Source organism: Sycon ciliatum, chromosome 9, assembly GCF_964019385.1.
Source record: "Sycon ciliatum chromosome 9, ocSycCili1.1, whole genome shotgun sequence".
NCBI classification, from domain to species: Eukaryota; Metazoa; Porifera; class Calcarea; order Leucosolenida; family Sycettidae; genus Sycon; species Sycon ciliatum.
This window is the reverse complement of record NC_088651.1, coordinates 26,606,862-26,622,309: the sequence shown is the minus strand read 5'-3', so window position 1 is coordinate 26,622,309 and position 15,448 is coordinate 26,606,862. Positions and strand designations below refer to the sequence as shown.

The 15,448-nt window shown below is 45.9% G+C and overlaps 1 protein-coding gene across 1 annotated transcript in view; it reads right to left on the bottom strand.

Annotated features, from left to right (window-relative positions):
* Nucleotides 1-15,448, bottom strand: part of LOC135824392 (slit homolog 2 protein-like) — a 97,985-nt gene that overhangs the window by 44,922 nt on the left and 37,615 nt on the right. The window contains exon 5 of the mRNA XM_065337123.1: nt 9,715-9,786. Within this exon, the coding sequence (XP_065193195.1) occupies nt 9,715-9,786 (72 nt within the window). The remainder of the gene's footprint in view (nt 1-9,714; nt 9,787-15,448) is intronic.

Sequence of the window (15,448 nt, the reverse complement as noted above, 5' to 3'; positions counted from 1 at the left end):
CACAATGCCGAGCCAAGCTTCCCTGTCTTGGGAAATAGCTTCCGCTTCGGCAATGGAAACGTTTATTGTCTTTAAGTCATTCTTGATGTTGTCGATCCATCTGGTGACGGGGCGTCCCCTGGGCTTCTTGATGTCTTTGGTGTCGATTGAAAGTCTTAGAGCTTTGTAGGATGTCGAGTCACTGTCTTCTCTGATTACATGGCCGAACCATAACAAGCGCCGTTCCCTGCATGTTCTGGTGATAGGCAATTGGTTGGACAGCTTGTATAAGTTTTTATTCGATATTTTTTGGGGATACACTACGCCGAGAATGGATCGTAGTTTGCGGCGATGCCACGTGTCGAGCCTGTTGCCGAGTGCTGCTGTCAAGGTCCACAGGCCACAGTTGTATAGTAGAACCGGAAGGATAAGAGTGGTGAACATAAGCATTCTAGATAATAAAGTGTGTCTCTTCCAGGCTATAGTGCCAAACGCTCGGTTAGCGGCATTAATACGGTTCTCGATGTCACTTCCAGATCCCAAGAGACTTCCAAGTAGTTGCGTCTTTCTCCATGCGTCATCATCCTTGGAAGGAGTTACAAATTGAGTTTTTGTTAGATTTAATCTCAGGTCATCCTGGGCGAAAATTGGCTCACATTTCGCTGCAGCGGCCACCACAGCATCACGATCAGTGTCATGTATTGTGGTGTAATCTGCATACTGTGAGAAATGAGTAGGCAGGCATGAAGAGGAGGTGCAGGCTGCTCTCACCTGCCTCATCGCACCTTCTGCGTAGACAATGAACATGGCCGGAGACATCGGGTCCCCCTGAACCACGCCGATATTGGTCGAGAAGGGAGCACTGACCTGCCCAGCAATCTTCACCCTAGCTGTCGTATCGGAGACTAGCAATTTCATCATTGAGGTGGGAGCACCCGAATCGGCCATTCGATCGAGCGCCTTGCCACGGTTCACTTTGTCGAATGCACCGCTGAAATCGAGTAATGCTGCCGAATAGTTCCAATTCCCGAGCAAAGCTCTCTCACACAGAGACCGCACACAGAACACCCCATCAGCTGTTGAACGACCTGGTCTGAAACCGGCTTGTGACTCATCCACAAACTGCTGAATATTGGTGCTAATTCTCTTTGTGATTATGGTTGTAAGGACTTTCCGAACCACTGACAATAGCATTACTGGTCTGTAACTCTTCGGGGCTCCTTTCGGTTTGCCATTTTTGTATATTGGCACAATAATTCCAGTAGTCAGGTCTGCCGGGCAGTGCTGTAACTGGCGAATGACATTGAAAAATGAGGACAGCCAACCAGCTAGAATGTCAGAACCTGCACGCAGCACCTCACTGCTAATTCCATCCTGACCGACTGCTCCGCCTACTTTTTGCTTCTGTATCGCTGCACGAACGTCTTCTGTTGAGAAAGGCTCATCATCCCTGACACCAGTCGCCGGCTGATGAACTGGTTTGCACGGCATGCTGGAATCGTAGAAAATTGATGAATAATATTCACCAAATTTCTGGAGGTTCCAACCAATGTCTGGGATGATCCTTCCATCAGCATCAGCCAGTTGGATGGGTGGTGCATTGTCACCCGCTCTCAGTTTGCGTAGGTAATATAATAAATACTTGAAGTAAAATTAAATAAAAGCAATAAAGAGAGCCAATTCTGCTGTCATCGCCACACTACAACGAAGTCATGAAAGTTCACCAAAATTAATTTTCTTGTCTCATTCATCAGTGGAAAGTCGTAGCTGAAGAGTAACCATGCTGAAAAATGATGAAATATATGTAGGACTCAGTATAGAGTCCATGCACTATATGATGTCCAGCACCCTATATAGAGTCCATTGGTCCAAAATCCACTATACAGAGTCCAGGAGTCCACTCAGTTTTGATCAGCTTCATCCTGCCGCGTAATCCCCTATAAGGAGTACACTTTTTTTTGTCCCCTATTCACAGTCCAGGAGTCCAGTTTATCCAGTCACGCCGTTCTGTGTGTTGTGCCCGAAAGAGAACAAACACCTTTTCAGTTTTGCTTGCCTCGTGGCAGCGCATTCCTTTCTCCACTTTAGCCATGGCTGCCAGTTTTGCTGTGCAGTTGCTGACAGTAATCTGTCTCGAGGTAACCAAGGAGGATAAGGAGACGTTCAAAATCAAATCTGGAAAGCGTCTTGTGGTTCTCTGAAGACGTTTCATCAGTGCGCGGGATGAAAGCAGAAATTGCAGAACGAGAAAAGTTCAGCACAGTTCAAATCTGACGAGTCAGGTACACTGACACTCTCTTTCGTTCGACGCCACAAGGATCCCCTGTTTGGCTGGCCATTGCTGCCAGTAAGACGTTTGAACGGTTTCATCAGAGCGAGGAATGAAAGCAGAAAGCGGAGAAAGAGAAAGGTTCAGCACAGTTCCAATCTGACGAGTCAGATACACTGACACTCTCTTTCGTTCGATGCCACAAGGATACCCTGTTTGACTGGACAAGAGTTGCCTGTACCACCGTGTCAAAAGGCTGTCCAACTACATGACAGGACGATGACTGAGGTAAGGAAGCTTTTACTCGTTTCGATTGGTCTGCTGTTCTATCGTTATGCTTGAATTTGTTTCCATTTTCAAGGAGCGTATCGTGTTTGTTTGATGTTGCTTGAATGAATGCCCTAAAAGTAATCAACCATTTCGTAATAGTCCCCAAGGACTGCAAGGACTTTGCATCAATCGTATACGATCGTCTAGCTATCATCAATTATTATAATTATTTCATGAGAAATGTATTTTTATCCCTGTGAAAATTATGTGAAACTCCACGACACTCTTCCTCAACAAATTATAGTATGATGTCAAATACAATGGGATCCACAAACGCAGTGCCAGTGTACTAGTAGTGGTAGGAGGATTGCTTGTATGCCAATGACAAGAAAAAGCTTCTCAAGCTAACACTCGTATTCCCTGAAGTAACCGTTTTGATGTCACGAACATGACATTGTGTCAGTGAAACTGCCTCGTGACAACAAATCATTGCATTTCCATCTTGGGGAAGACTGACTGACGGCAACGCTGTACAGATTGTTCAAATCATCTCATTTCAATTTAGTTGCAGTGAAACACTGTGTACACTACATGTATGTTGGTGTGTCTGTGCGTCTTGAGTGTGCACAAATGATCTTATTCCTCGTATTACTAATAGATTATTGTCCCCACCGTCACCTGTTCACAGGTCTTTGAGTGGATTGATTTTCATTGAGCATCACATTCGTTGAGAACTTGGTAGTTGTGTGCTCCCATGCATCATTACGTTAATAAGCGTATCCTTGTGCTATCTATTTGTTGCAGGTGTGCTGATCTTCAGAAGCTTGCGGAACTGAGTGCTGCTGAACATTTGCATGGCCATGAGCAATGGTGAAGCTTGCTATTGCACTCTCAGCATGTGCTAGTACTGCACTATGTTACTCTCTTACACTACTACGTGTATGTAAACGTGCGTGTACCCGTCCCCGTATGCATTCGTTTCGTATAATTATTTGTTATCCCTCTTGACTTTACGTGTAAATGGGTGGACGTTTGCATGGCTGTTGGAGTTGCGTGTGTATTGTGTCTCTACTCTTTTCTTGGTGTTTTCTTGGTGTTTTCTTGGCGTTCTATAAGTTTGTGTGTGTGTGTGTGTGTGTGTGTGTGTGCGCGCGCGCGCAATAGTTTGAAAACAAATAATTAATCCTGGGCTCTCCATTATTCTCTTTCGATTCTTGTTTTTTATCTAGGTATTTTCTTGGCGTTGTGTGGGTGTGTGCATGTGTGTGTGTGTGCGTGCACAATAATTTGGCAACACTGCATGATTGAGATATTGTAATTTGCAGCGTCTGCGAAGAGACCACTTGATTTGAGGATGGTGTTTGTAGGGTTTTCATGTAGTGAAGTGGCTGCAGTGGCGCCTCAATACATATTTTTTATCTTGAGAAGTGAATGATGTAAAGGATAAGGGAGAGGCCGTTTTCTGGTTAATATTCACTGCTTACAGCAGATCCTATGTCTAATTTCGAACTCGATAGGGGATGCCTAATTGGCTGGACTTTATACAGGGAGTGTTGTCTACATAAAGACTCTTTATTCTTTATAGTTGATTTCAAAATTTGGACTCCGTACAGTGGATTTTGGACCAATGGACTCTATATAGGGGTGAAGCCATTTGGCTTGACTTTATACAGGGAGTGATGTCCATCTAAACTGAGCTCACAGTTGATTCCAATTTTGGACTCTGTACAGTGGATTTTGGACCAATGGACTCTATATAGGGGTTGGACATCATATAGGGGCTGGACGCTCTACTGAGTCCAACATATACATTCAATAATGTGTTACGAAAACAAAATAAAGTGGTGAGACAATAGAAGTGAAGTGAGAGCTAAGTGCAACTGCGGGTGAGAAACTAATCGTAACGCTAGAACTGTGTAGTGAGACAAACAATCATGCTGTGCACCTACGAAAACAATCTTAACCCAACTACACGTTTCTTCTGCTTACAAAAATCAGGCGTATGCAAACGTATACGAACAGCCTTTTAAAAGTACTTTCATCTCAATAGCAACGTGCACGACAAAGAACAGAAAACTAAAATCATCAAACTAAAATCATCATACACCTGCAGACACTTAGGGTGAGACACCAAGTGAAGAAAAATGGCAGACTTCTTACGATCACAATTACCATCCGATTCCTCGCCTCCAACAACCGCAACTCATCCTCCGTCTCATCTTCCAACTCGTCCTCAGTGCCGTCCTCCGTGTCATTCTCCTCATCAACACCGATCGGTCCCAGGCTCGCATCAGGTTGCTTAACCTCTTTTCGTTGACTCCTCCTTTGATCATGATGGTAAATTGTTACCATTGTTGCTGTTGTTGTTGTGGTTGTTGTTGTTTTTTTGAGAAAAATAATTACAGGCACGGGGATCAGATACAGAGAGATCAAAGTTTAGCTGCTTGCTGAGTCAGTAGCGATGGCAATACTAATTGGGAGTTAATCACGTAGGCTGGGCGCAATGGAGCTATAGATGTGCTGAGCAATGTGAGCAAGTACATACGGAAGAGATGACAAGTGGTAGGATGTTTGCTTTGAAATCTCGTCTGGGGTTGATTTGCCGGATGCTGGGTGGGATGCTATTAAAGAGATCAAGAGAAGCATGGATGGGGGAGTCTCTTAGCCGGTTTGTACGTGTTGTGGGTAGCTCAAAGGTTCGGGGGAACCTGAGCGTGCGAATGGGTTGTATTCGGGGTAGGTGAATTGCAAGAAGGTGTGGTGGTGCATATCTATGATGCAGGCTATGTGCAAGAAGGATATGGGAGAGGGTACGGCGGCTGCTGAGTGATGGCCATTTGAGTCGGTGCAGCAGCACGGAGTGGGTTCTGTGTTCAAAGAGGGGGAGATGCAAACAGAGGCGAGCAGCGCGCCGTTGGATGCGCTCAAGCCGGTCGTTCAGGGTTGCGGGGAGGGGTGAGAGGACAGTGCAAGCATACTCAAGAATAGGGCGGATGTAGGTTAGATAGATGGAGGAGAGAGCAGAAGTGTTTAAGGAATTGCGTAGTCGCAGGAGAAGGAACATCTTCCTGGTCGCTTTAGTGATGATGTAGTCAACATGCGAGTTCCAGCATAGATTCTGATGTATGAGGAGGCCAAGGTGGCGATGCCTTGAGGCCACAGTGAGGTTGGTATCGTTAAGTGTGATTGATGGTGGTCTGGGAGGTCGCCGGTTGGTGTGGTGAAAGTGGATGACAGTGGTCTTACTTTCGTTGACCAGGAGATGCCAATCCTTCAGCCACTGTGCCGCGGTTGTCACAGCTGACTGTAGGTGCTCTTCTGCAGCTAGAAAATTCTCGTGAGCGGCAATGATGGCAGTGTTGTCGGCAAACTGGCTGCACTCAGTGTTGGCATTAATGCAGGCGGTTGGCAGATCAACTGTGTAGGTCGTGAACAAAAGCGGCCCCAAGACAGAGCCTTGGGGGACCCCCGCTGGAATGTTTAGCCATGTTGATTTGCTGCTCTCCACTTGCACACGTTGTCGTCTATTGGTGAGATAGGAGGCAAGCCACTGGAGGCATTTGCCATCGAGTCCGAGGTGGGCCAATTTTGCAAGCAGTCCTTGGTGCCACACCCGGTCAAACGCCTTAGAGAGGTCGAAGAAGCAAGCAATTACTGTTTGCCCGGCGTCTCTTTTCTCGGTGATCTGATGGATTAACCGAGATAGCTGCTGTGTGGTGCCATCGTTTGGCCGAAAGCCTGATTGGCCGTTGGGGAGGTGAGGTTGGATGTGCTTTGAGATGCGGTCAGCAACTATCCTCTCTTGTACTTTCGACGTCACGCTGAGTAGCGATATCGGTCGATAGTTGGAGGGCTCGGTTTTGCTGCCCTTCTTGTGGATGGGGGTGACTGTTGCGTCCCTCCACTCTTGCGGGATAGTGCAACGTTCGAAGGAGATTTTAAAAAGGGTTGCTAGGGACGGCGCAAGTGAACTGGCTGCCTCTTTCAGTAGGCGGGTTGGTATGCCATCACAGCCCGGGCTCTTTGACGGGTCCAGGTTAGACAGTAACTTTGAGACCTCTTGGGCTGTTGTTTCAAGTGTAGTGAGGCCAGGTGTATTGGGTGTGGGGGGATGAATGGAGGGAAGTTCCTCGTGGCATCCTGTGACTGACTGTTGGCTCTGCGAGATGAAGAAAGCGTTCAGGGCGGTTGCTTTTTCAGCGGGGGTTGAGAGAGTCTGGCCCTGGGAGAGCATGTCTGGCAGAGTAGGTCGTTGTGAGGACTGGAGGCCGCGCATCAGTTTGTGTAGGTTTGGTGTGGAGTGGCTCGTCCCAGTGCCATTACTGACATATGTACTTCCTCCGTTAACAAAAACTTCGTGATGGATTTTTGAGGGGCTGATTTGGGCACAAACTGCCGTGAAATGAGTCGCAATCACTTTCTTGGCCTTCCCTGGCATGCCATGAAAGAGGTACGATGCAAGGAAAGCGACCTTTGACAACAAGCCGAGCGGAATCGATGGTTGCGCTGTGGAAACATAGGTGATGACAGTCATGGAGAGCGAAACTGAAATTCCACTTCTCCGAGGGGCCTCTCTACCACTTTAGCACTAAGTGAGTTGGAGAGCGGTAGAGAGTGATAAAACGGAGCAGCGAGCCCACACAATGAGCGAGTGAACAAGGACCTGCTCCGATCGCACGGCTCAATGAAAATAATTCTGAACTCAAGGTCTTGTTCAACCTGCGCAAAACCCAGATTCGAATGCTGATGACCATGCATTCTTTCAGAAGTCTGCAGTCCGATACGAGTCTCATGGCTAAAGAAAGTCGACTGGTCTTGCTGGCCGCTGCCGTTCAGTGCTGGCAGGGTTATCCATTAGAGAAAATGGAATCAGTTTGGCTCTGCCTTTACTCCTCGTTTCGCGGAGTTCTGGAGAACGAAGATGAAACCAGGGAGTCGTAAAAATATTTTTCACGACTCCCTGGTGGAAACGAGTAATCACCATCGCGGCGGATCACGCAGCTTGAAAGCCAACTCACTTGAACGACGGCCACATCAAGGTCAGCGCAGTGTGATCGAAGAAGCCAAGGCAAGGCTGAAACGAGCTGAACAACGACTTCAGAGAGATGACGAGTAGCGTGCAGCAGATGACGACAGCGACGCAGGTGAAAAATGAGTCGAGCGAAAGCGACGCAAACTGAACCCTCTGCTCATTCCGCCAACAGTTTCTCTTGTAAAGACACTGTACACCGGATGAACTAGCTTCGTCCGGTGATTAGCAGTCGATACAAACTGTTCTTGACCTGTTCTAAGCGTTTTGATATCCATCAAAATCCATCACGAAGTTTTTGTTAACGGAGGAAGTAGACTTAGCGATTCGGAGAAGGTGAGTAACTTTGTTGCGCTGGGTGGTGTATGCTGTCCAGTTGCAGGGCGTCCGGGTGCGCAAGTAGGCACGGTAGAGCCGGTGTTTTTCTCTGATGGCGTTAGTGAGCTCTGGGTTCAGCCATGGCTTTGCGGGGTGGCTAGTATGCCTCGGGGAGTGAGGTACTGCACAGTGTTTGCGGGCGCAAGTGAGGACTTTGTCCTTCCATGAGTGCCACAGGTTGTCTATGTTGGTAGTGTTCAGGGTGTCACCTTCCGGTAGCAGTTGTGTGCGTTCAATTTCGGCTTTCAGACTGCTGATGCTTGGGTTTGACCATTTCCAATGGGTGGTGTTATGGGTGGGAGGTGGTACGGCTCGAGGGGGTGCAGCGACTGGCTTGATTAAACCCCTGATGGATAGGTGGTCCGAGTTGCCGATCTGCGGGAGACTAGAGATAAGGACATAGTCGCTGTCTACATCCGTGACGACGAGATCTAGGCAGGATTTAGGGTGCCCATTCTGCACAAGAGTGGGGAATGTGACATGTTGGTGTAGAGAGTAAGTTTGGAACAGCACTGCTAGATCCTCGCCAACAGCATCTGTCGTGTCAGAGTGGCACCAAGCGGCGTTTTTTGCATTAAAATCACCGAGGATAATCTTTTGCGTTGTTGGTATGGCTCGTATCAGTTCCTCAAGGTGCTGGCAGAATAGCCGATGGTCGCAACGGGGTGGTCGGTAGACGCATGTTGTGTTGATGGTGCTGTCGTTGGCTGACAGTTTCAGCGATAATAGGTCAAAGCTGTCTGGGGTTGTTGTAGGGACGAGTTCATGAGGTATAGTATCGTTCCCGTAGAGAATCACTCCTCCACCTTGGCGGTCTGGGCGGTCTGCACGATGTAGTGTGTATCCACTGAGGGCAAACAGGGAGTCTGGGTCGTGCTGGGTACACCATGTTTCAGAGACAGCAATGACATCATAAGGTGGCGTTGTTGACGATGCTATTGCTGACAGTTCGTCCATTTTGGGGTAGAGACTGCGAGCGTTGAAGGAGAAGAAAGAGATGCTATTTTGTTCATTTCCGTTTTTCATAATTTTTTTTTCACTGGTGGGACCTGGTGTTGATGATGATTCCAGTTCAGGCGTGGTCCATGGTGAATCCTGTAGGACTCTGGTCAGCTAGCTTATTTTGTTTTTGTTTTTAGAGGCATGTGGCTGTTGTGCGCCTGGGGGCGTCTGCTCTAGCTGGTGGCGTCTGCGTCTGCGACGTCCGGTGTAGAGTTTCCATTCTTCCTCCGCTGCATTGAGCTTCTGCAGGAGTTGTTGTTGTTGTTGTTGTTGTTGTTGTTGTTGTTGTTGTTGTTGTTGTTGTTGTTGTTGTTGTTGTTGTTGTTGTTGCTGCTGCTGCTGCTGCTGCTGCTGCTGCTGCTGCTGCTGTTGCTGCTGCTGCTGCTGCTGTTGTTGTTGTTGTTGTTGTTGTTGTTGTTGTTGTTGTTCCTAGTGTTGATAAATTTTGTGTTGCTAGTGTCTTCGCCGGTGCTTGGCATCCAGTACTGTAATACTTCATTGAATAATTAGCCGTTGATCGTCTAGGTCTTTGAATGTTGATCTTGTTGCTTTCTTTGTTGAATTCCGTTCTCTTCAGCCTTCTTTCTTCTTGTTTACAAGAATCAGAGGCTTCATAACAAAGCATTTCACACACAGCGTTTACAACTGTTTCCTTCGATCAGTGCTGCAGATAATAATACTCCCAGATATTAGAGGTTTGTTCATCACGTATTCAGCAGTACTCTATATACACACTTATTTATAATTACTGTTCTCTGCGTTCAGTGGTGCAGTTGATAATACTCACAGTTTTCGGAGGTTTGTTAGACCAGAGAACACACCGTCACTTAAAGTTTGGATCTGATTATTGTCCAACCATCTACAAACGACAAAGCACAAAGACAATGTTGTTCTTGCATAGTTCCGGGTAGTGCACAAAACACCGAGTCTAGGATATTGTCTATCTAAAAGGCCGAACCATGATCTTGTTTTCAGAAATAATCTAGACTCCTAACAACAACATGATTCATATGCAACTGGGTTAGGTTGCACAGTTCACATACACCCCTGTTAATATAGTCTCCATCATTTTTCCTCTATCGTCAAGCAAGAGGTTTGTTGCAAAGCTAAGAAAACACAATTTCTAACGATGCACTGTTTGACAATACAGACAAATAACTGGCCGCCGAAGCATGAAAAATATACTGGCTTGAATTTGCATTTAAACTGAATATGACAGTATACCTAAACTGCAACTTTCCCAGGGATTCATAGTAGACACGCTCCCTGTCTCAGCTCCATCCGTCGTGAATCGGTCGTTCTCGTACTGCTGTATTGGCGCATGGAACTCCCTTCCTGACAGGCTGCTGTCGCAGCGCCCACACGAAACACGTTTTCAGTCATTCAAGACAAAGGTCTAACGACACCTGAGAGACAGCAACTGGTACTGGGCAACAGATTCCCTGTAATTTTTCGCTTGCCGGACCCGCTAATCCGCGTACCTGGCCTTGCTCAGAGTGCTCAGCTGTGTTTTGCATACATGGAAAAACTTGTTATGATTCTTTTCTTTTCTCTGTTTATTCTTTTACCAGGCGTGGGCCATCCCCTGGATGATCAAAATGGGTGCCTTATTATTTTTCTGTTTTTTAGCTTGTTTTCTTTACACTTCTTTGTGCGAGTTTCGTATCAGATCTATTAAAAAAGTTCATAAGTTTTGGTTGATGAAGTTGACATGTACATTGTACGTCAGTCCACACACTGATAATAAACAATCTCTTTTCGTCTTGTTTTTATTTTTCTAAACACCTATCGGTACTTTCACCCATTCTACTTCCCCATAGCTAGATCTAGCTTTGCTTTACATTTCTGTTTCTTTTTCTTGGTGCGTGCTTGTGGCATTGAAGCCGAGATCTTTGGTCGATGGAGCCCCTGGTACCTCACCATCACTGCTGCCCAGTGCAGCCCCTGCTCAGTAGCTGTTTGTTTTTGTCCTCATAATTATTTATTTTACGAGTTGGGTTTGTGAATAATAGTAAAAAAATAAATAAATAAAAAAGTCTGGCGGATCATGGCGTTAGAAAGGGTACAAAAATCCTAGGTCTTCTTTATGGTTTGAAACTCGGGTATTGAGCCAATAATAAAAGTAGAAAGGAAAAGGACATATGGAAACGAGTTAAGAGTAACTCTCCACCACTGTAACTAGATACTATATGTAGGACTCAGTATAGAGTCCATGCACTATATGATGTCCAGCACCCTATATAGAGTCCATTGGTCCAAAATCCACTATACAGAGTCCAGGAGTCCACTCAGTTTTGATCAGCTTCATCCTGCCGCGCAATCCCCTATAAGGAGTACACTTTTTCTACAAGTCCCCTATTCACGGTCCAGGAGTCCAGTTTATCCAGTCACGCCGTCCTGTGTGTTGTGCCCAAAAGAGAACAAACACCTTTTCAGTTTTGCTTGCCTCGTGGCAGCGCATTCCTTTCTTCACTTCAGCCATGGCTGCCAGTTCTGCTGTGCAGTTGCTGACAGTAATCTGTCTCGAGGTAACCAAGGAGGATAAGGAGACGTTCAAAATCAAATCTGGAAAGCGTCTTGTGGTTCTCGGAAGACGTTTGATCAGTGCCCGGGATGAAAGCAGAAATTGCAGAACGAGAAAAGTTCAGCACAGTTCAAATCTGACGAGTCAGGTACACCGACACTCTCTTTCGTTCGACGCCACAAGGATCCCCTGTTTGGCTGGCCATTGCTGCCAGTAAGACGTATGAACGGTTTCATCAGAGCGAGGGATGAAAGCAGAAAGCGGAGAACGAGAAAAGTTCAGCATAGTTCAAATCTGACGAGTCAGATACACTGACACTCTCTTTCGTTCGACGCCACAAGGATACCCCTGTTTGACTGGACAAGAGCTGCCTGTACCACCGTGTCAAAAGGCTGTCCAACTACATGGCAGGACGATGACTGAGGTAAGGAAGCTTTTACTCGTTTCGATTGGTCTGCTGTCCTGTCGTAATATGCTTGAATTTTTTTTTCCATTTTTCAAGGAGCGTATCGCGTTTGTTTGATGTTGCTTGAATGAATGCCCTAAAAGTAATCAACCGCTTCGTAATAGTCCTCAAGGACTGCAAGGACTTTGCATCAATCGTGTACGATCGTCTAGCTATCATCAATTATTATTATATTTCATGAGAAATGTATTTTTATCCCTGTGATAATTATGTGAACTCCACGACACTCTTCCTCTACAAGGCTCTAGTATGATGTCAAATACAATGGGATCCACAAACACAGTTCCAGTGTACTAGTAGTAGTACTAGTAGGAGGAGGATTTCTTGTATGCCGATGACAAGAAAAAGCTTCTCAAGCTAATACATGTACTCGTATTCCATGAAGTAACCGTTTTGATGTCACAAACATGACACTGTGTCAGTGAAACTGCCTCGTGACAACAAATCATTGCATTTCCATCTTGGGGAAGACTGACTGACGGCAACGCTGTACAGATTGTTCAAATCATCTCATTTCACTTGAATTTAGTTGCAGTGAAGTGAAACACTGTGTACACTACATGTATGGTGGTGTGTCTGTGCGTCTTGAGTGTGCACAAACGATCTTATGCCTCATATTACTAATAGATTATTGTCCCCACCTTCACCTGTTCACAGGTCTTTGAGTGGATCGATTTTCATTGAGCATCACATTCGTTGAGAACTTGGTAGTTGTGTGCTCCCATGCATCATTACGGTAATAAGCGTATCCTTGTGCTATCTATTTGTTGCAGGTGTGCTGATCTTCAGAAGCTTGCGGAACTGAGTGCTGCTGAACATTTGCATGGCCATGAGCAATGGTGAAGCTTGCTATTGCACTCTCAGCATGTGCTAGTATTATGCTGACTACTGCACTATGATACTCTCTTACACTACTACATGTTTATGTATGTAAACGTGCGCGCATCCGCCCACGTATGCATTCGTTTCGTATAATTATTTGTTATCCCTCTTGACTTGACGTGTAAATGGGTGGACGTTTCCATGGCTGTTGGAGTTGCATGTGTATTGTGTCTCTACTCTTTTCTTGGTGTTTTCTTGGCGTTGTATAAGTTTGTGTGTGTGTGTGTGTGTGTGTGTGTGCGTGCGCGCGCGCGCACACACAATAATTTGAAAACAAATATTTAACCCTTGGCTCTCCATTATTCTCTTTCAATTCTTGGTTTTTTTCTAGGTATTTTCTTGGCGTTGTGTGGGTGTGTGCATGTGTGTGTGTGTGCGTGCACAATAATTTGGCAACACTACATGATTGAGATATTGTAATTTACAGCGTCTGGGAAGAGACCACTTGATTTGAGGATGGTGTTTGTAGGGTTTTTCATGTAATGAAGTGGCTGCAGTGGCGCCTCAATACTTATTTTTTTATCTTGAGAAGTGAATGATGTAAAGGATTAAAGGGAGAGGCCGTTTTCTGGTTAATATTCACTGCTTACAGCAGATCCTATGTCTAATTTCGAACTCTGGATAGGGGATGCCTAATTGGCTGGACTTTATACAGGAAGTGTTGTCCACATAAAGACTCTTTATAGTTGATTTCAAAGTTTGGACTCCGTACAGTTGATTTTGGACCAATGGACACTATATAGGGGTGAAGCCAAATGGCTGGACTCTATACAGGGAGTGATGTTCATGTAAACTTTGAGCTCACAGTTGATTCCAAGTTTGGACTCTGTACAGTGGATTTTGGACCAATGGACTCTATATAGGGGTTGGACATCATATAGGGGCTGGACGCTCTACTGAGTCCAACATATATACAGTCAGAAAGTGCTACAACTAGGCACAAAACTGACAGAGTACTGAGACATTCAACGTCCTGACACCTAGCTTCAACACATCTCCGTAGCGCTAACCGACAGCCTTCCAACTTGGAAGGTTCAAGGTTATGGAAAGACCAAAGAGGGGAAGGCAAGCGCAACGAAAACGAGCACAAGCTACAGTCCCAACGGAACAAAGAATGTCGATTGTCACTGGACGATGACGAGACCAGTAGGCGATCTGAAAAAGTGGTCTAACTACAATTCGAAGCAGCAAAGCAGCACACCACCCAACTTGGGTGGGTCATCAGTACTCTGTCAGTTTTGTGCCTAGTTGTTGCACTTTCTGACTGTATATAGTATCTAGTTACAGTGGTGGAGAGTTACTCTTAACTCGTTTCCATATGTCCTTTTCCTTTCTACTTTCTTTATGGTTCGTTTAATTAATGTTTCGTTATGTTGACACCCCCCACCTTTGTTATATTGATGAAAAATGGAGCAGAAAAAAGGAAGTGTGTGCCAAAAGGTTTGAAGGTTCTGGAAATGTCAATACTTTTCGAACAGAACCTGTGATTGTTTTAGAGAATTATCCGCAATGGGCGAATGCCTCATGGCTTCAATTAGCAATCTAAACACATATCATCTTCGTTTTGCGCTTCCTAAAACTTCAGAACATTTGAAAGTCTGAAAGCAGCTATTAAAGTCAAGAGTGATCTCTACAGCATCTACCGGAAATACCCATCCCCTACAAATTTAAACAAATACAAACACCAACGTACCTAAGTAAAATGCCTTTCCAGATCCTGTCATCACTGCTACATCCGCAACCTCCGTGCCACGATATCTCCCACAAACCCTTACATCCCATCCCTCCCTGTGCTCATTCGTCAACTGCGAAATCCTACCAGCGCCCGAGTCATACCTTCGAAGATGGTGGGCCCGAATGGTCGAACAAGCACCTCTCCGGCATCCATTGGTTATTGAACCGCCACTTCGTCAGTTCTGTCTTACAGGTTGGCCCCGATGCTCCTATTCCCACTATTACATTGCACTCCCTGATCATCACCTCATTGACTGTTCACAAGTATAATGCAAGACTGCCTAAAAAAATCTCCCGGAGCTGATAGGATCACCAATGAGATCCTCAGGATACTGAACTACTCAATTGCCCGCCCACTCTTCATTCTTTTTAACCTTTCCCTCTCCTACGGCACATTCCCGCCACGATGGAAGCCAGCCACTGTCATTCTAGTGCACAGAAATAAAGGCGACAAGATTAACCCTCTAATTACCGACCAATCTCCCTCCTGTCCTGTGTCTCCAAACCGCTAGAGAGAATAGTGTACGACCGCTTCTATGGCCATATCTTCCCTCTTCTTCACCCCGCACAATCTGGCTTCCGTCGAAAGGACAACACATCCCTGCAATTGTCCCGCATAATCCAAGACCTCTGCTCCCGAAAAGACCAGCGGCAGGTCTTCTGCATCGTTTTCTTCGACCTCTCCAGGCCTTCCACACCATAAGGCACAAGGGCCTGATCGCCAAACTTCGTGCCCATGGTGTCTCCGGCTCCCTACTTGCATGGATATTTAGCTACCTCTTGGACCAAAATCAGTGCTTCACAGTGAATGGAACTTTATCTGACCCAGAGTCTGTGACATCCCGAGTGCTCCAGGGCTCCATTTTAGGTCCCCTGCTCTTCCTCACATACGTTAATGACCTCCCCTATGCAATT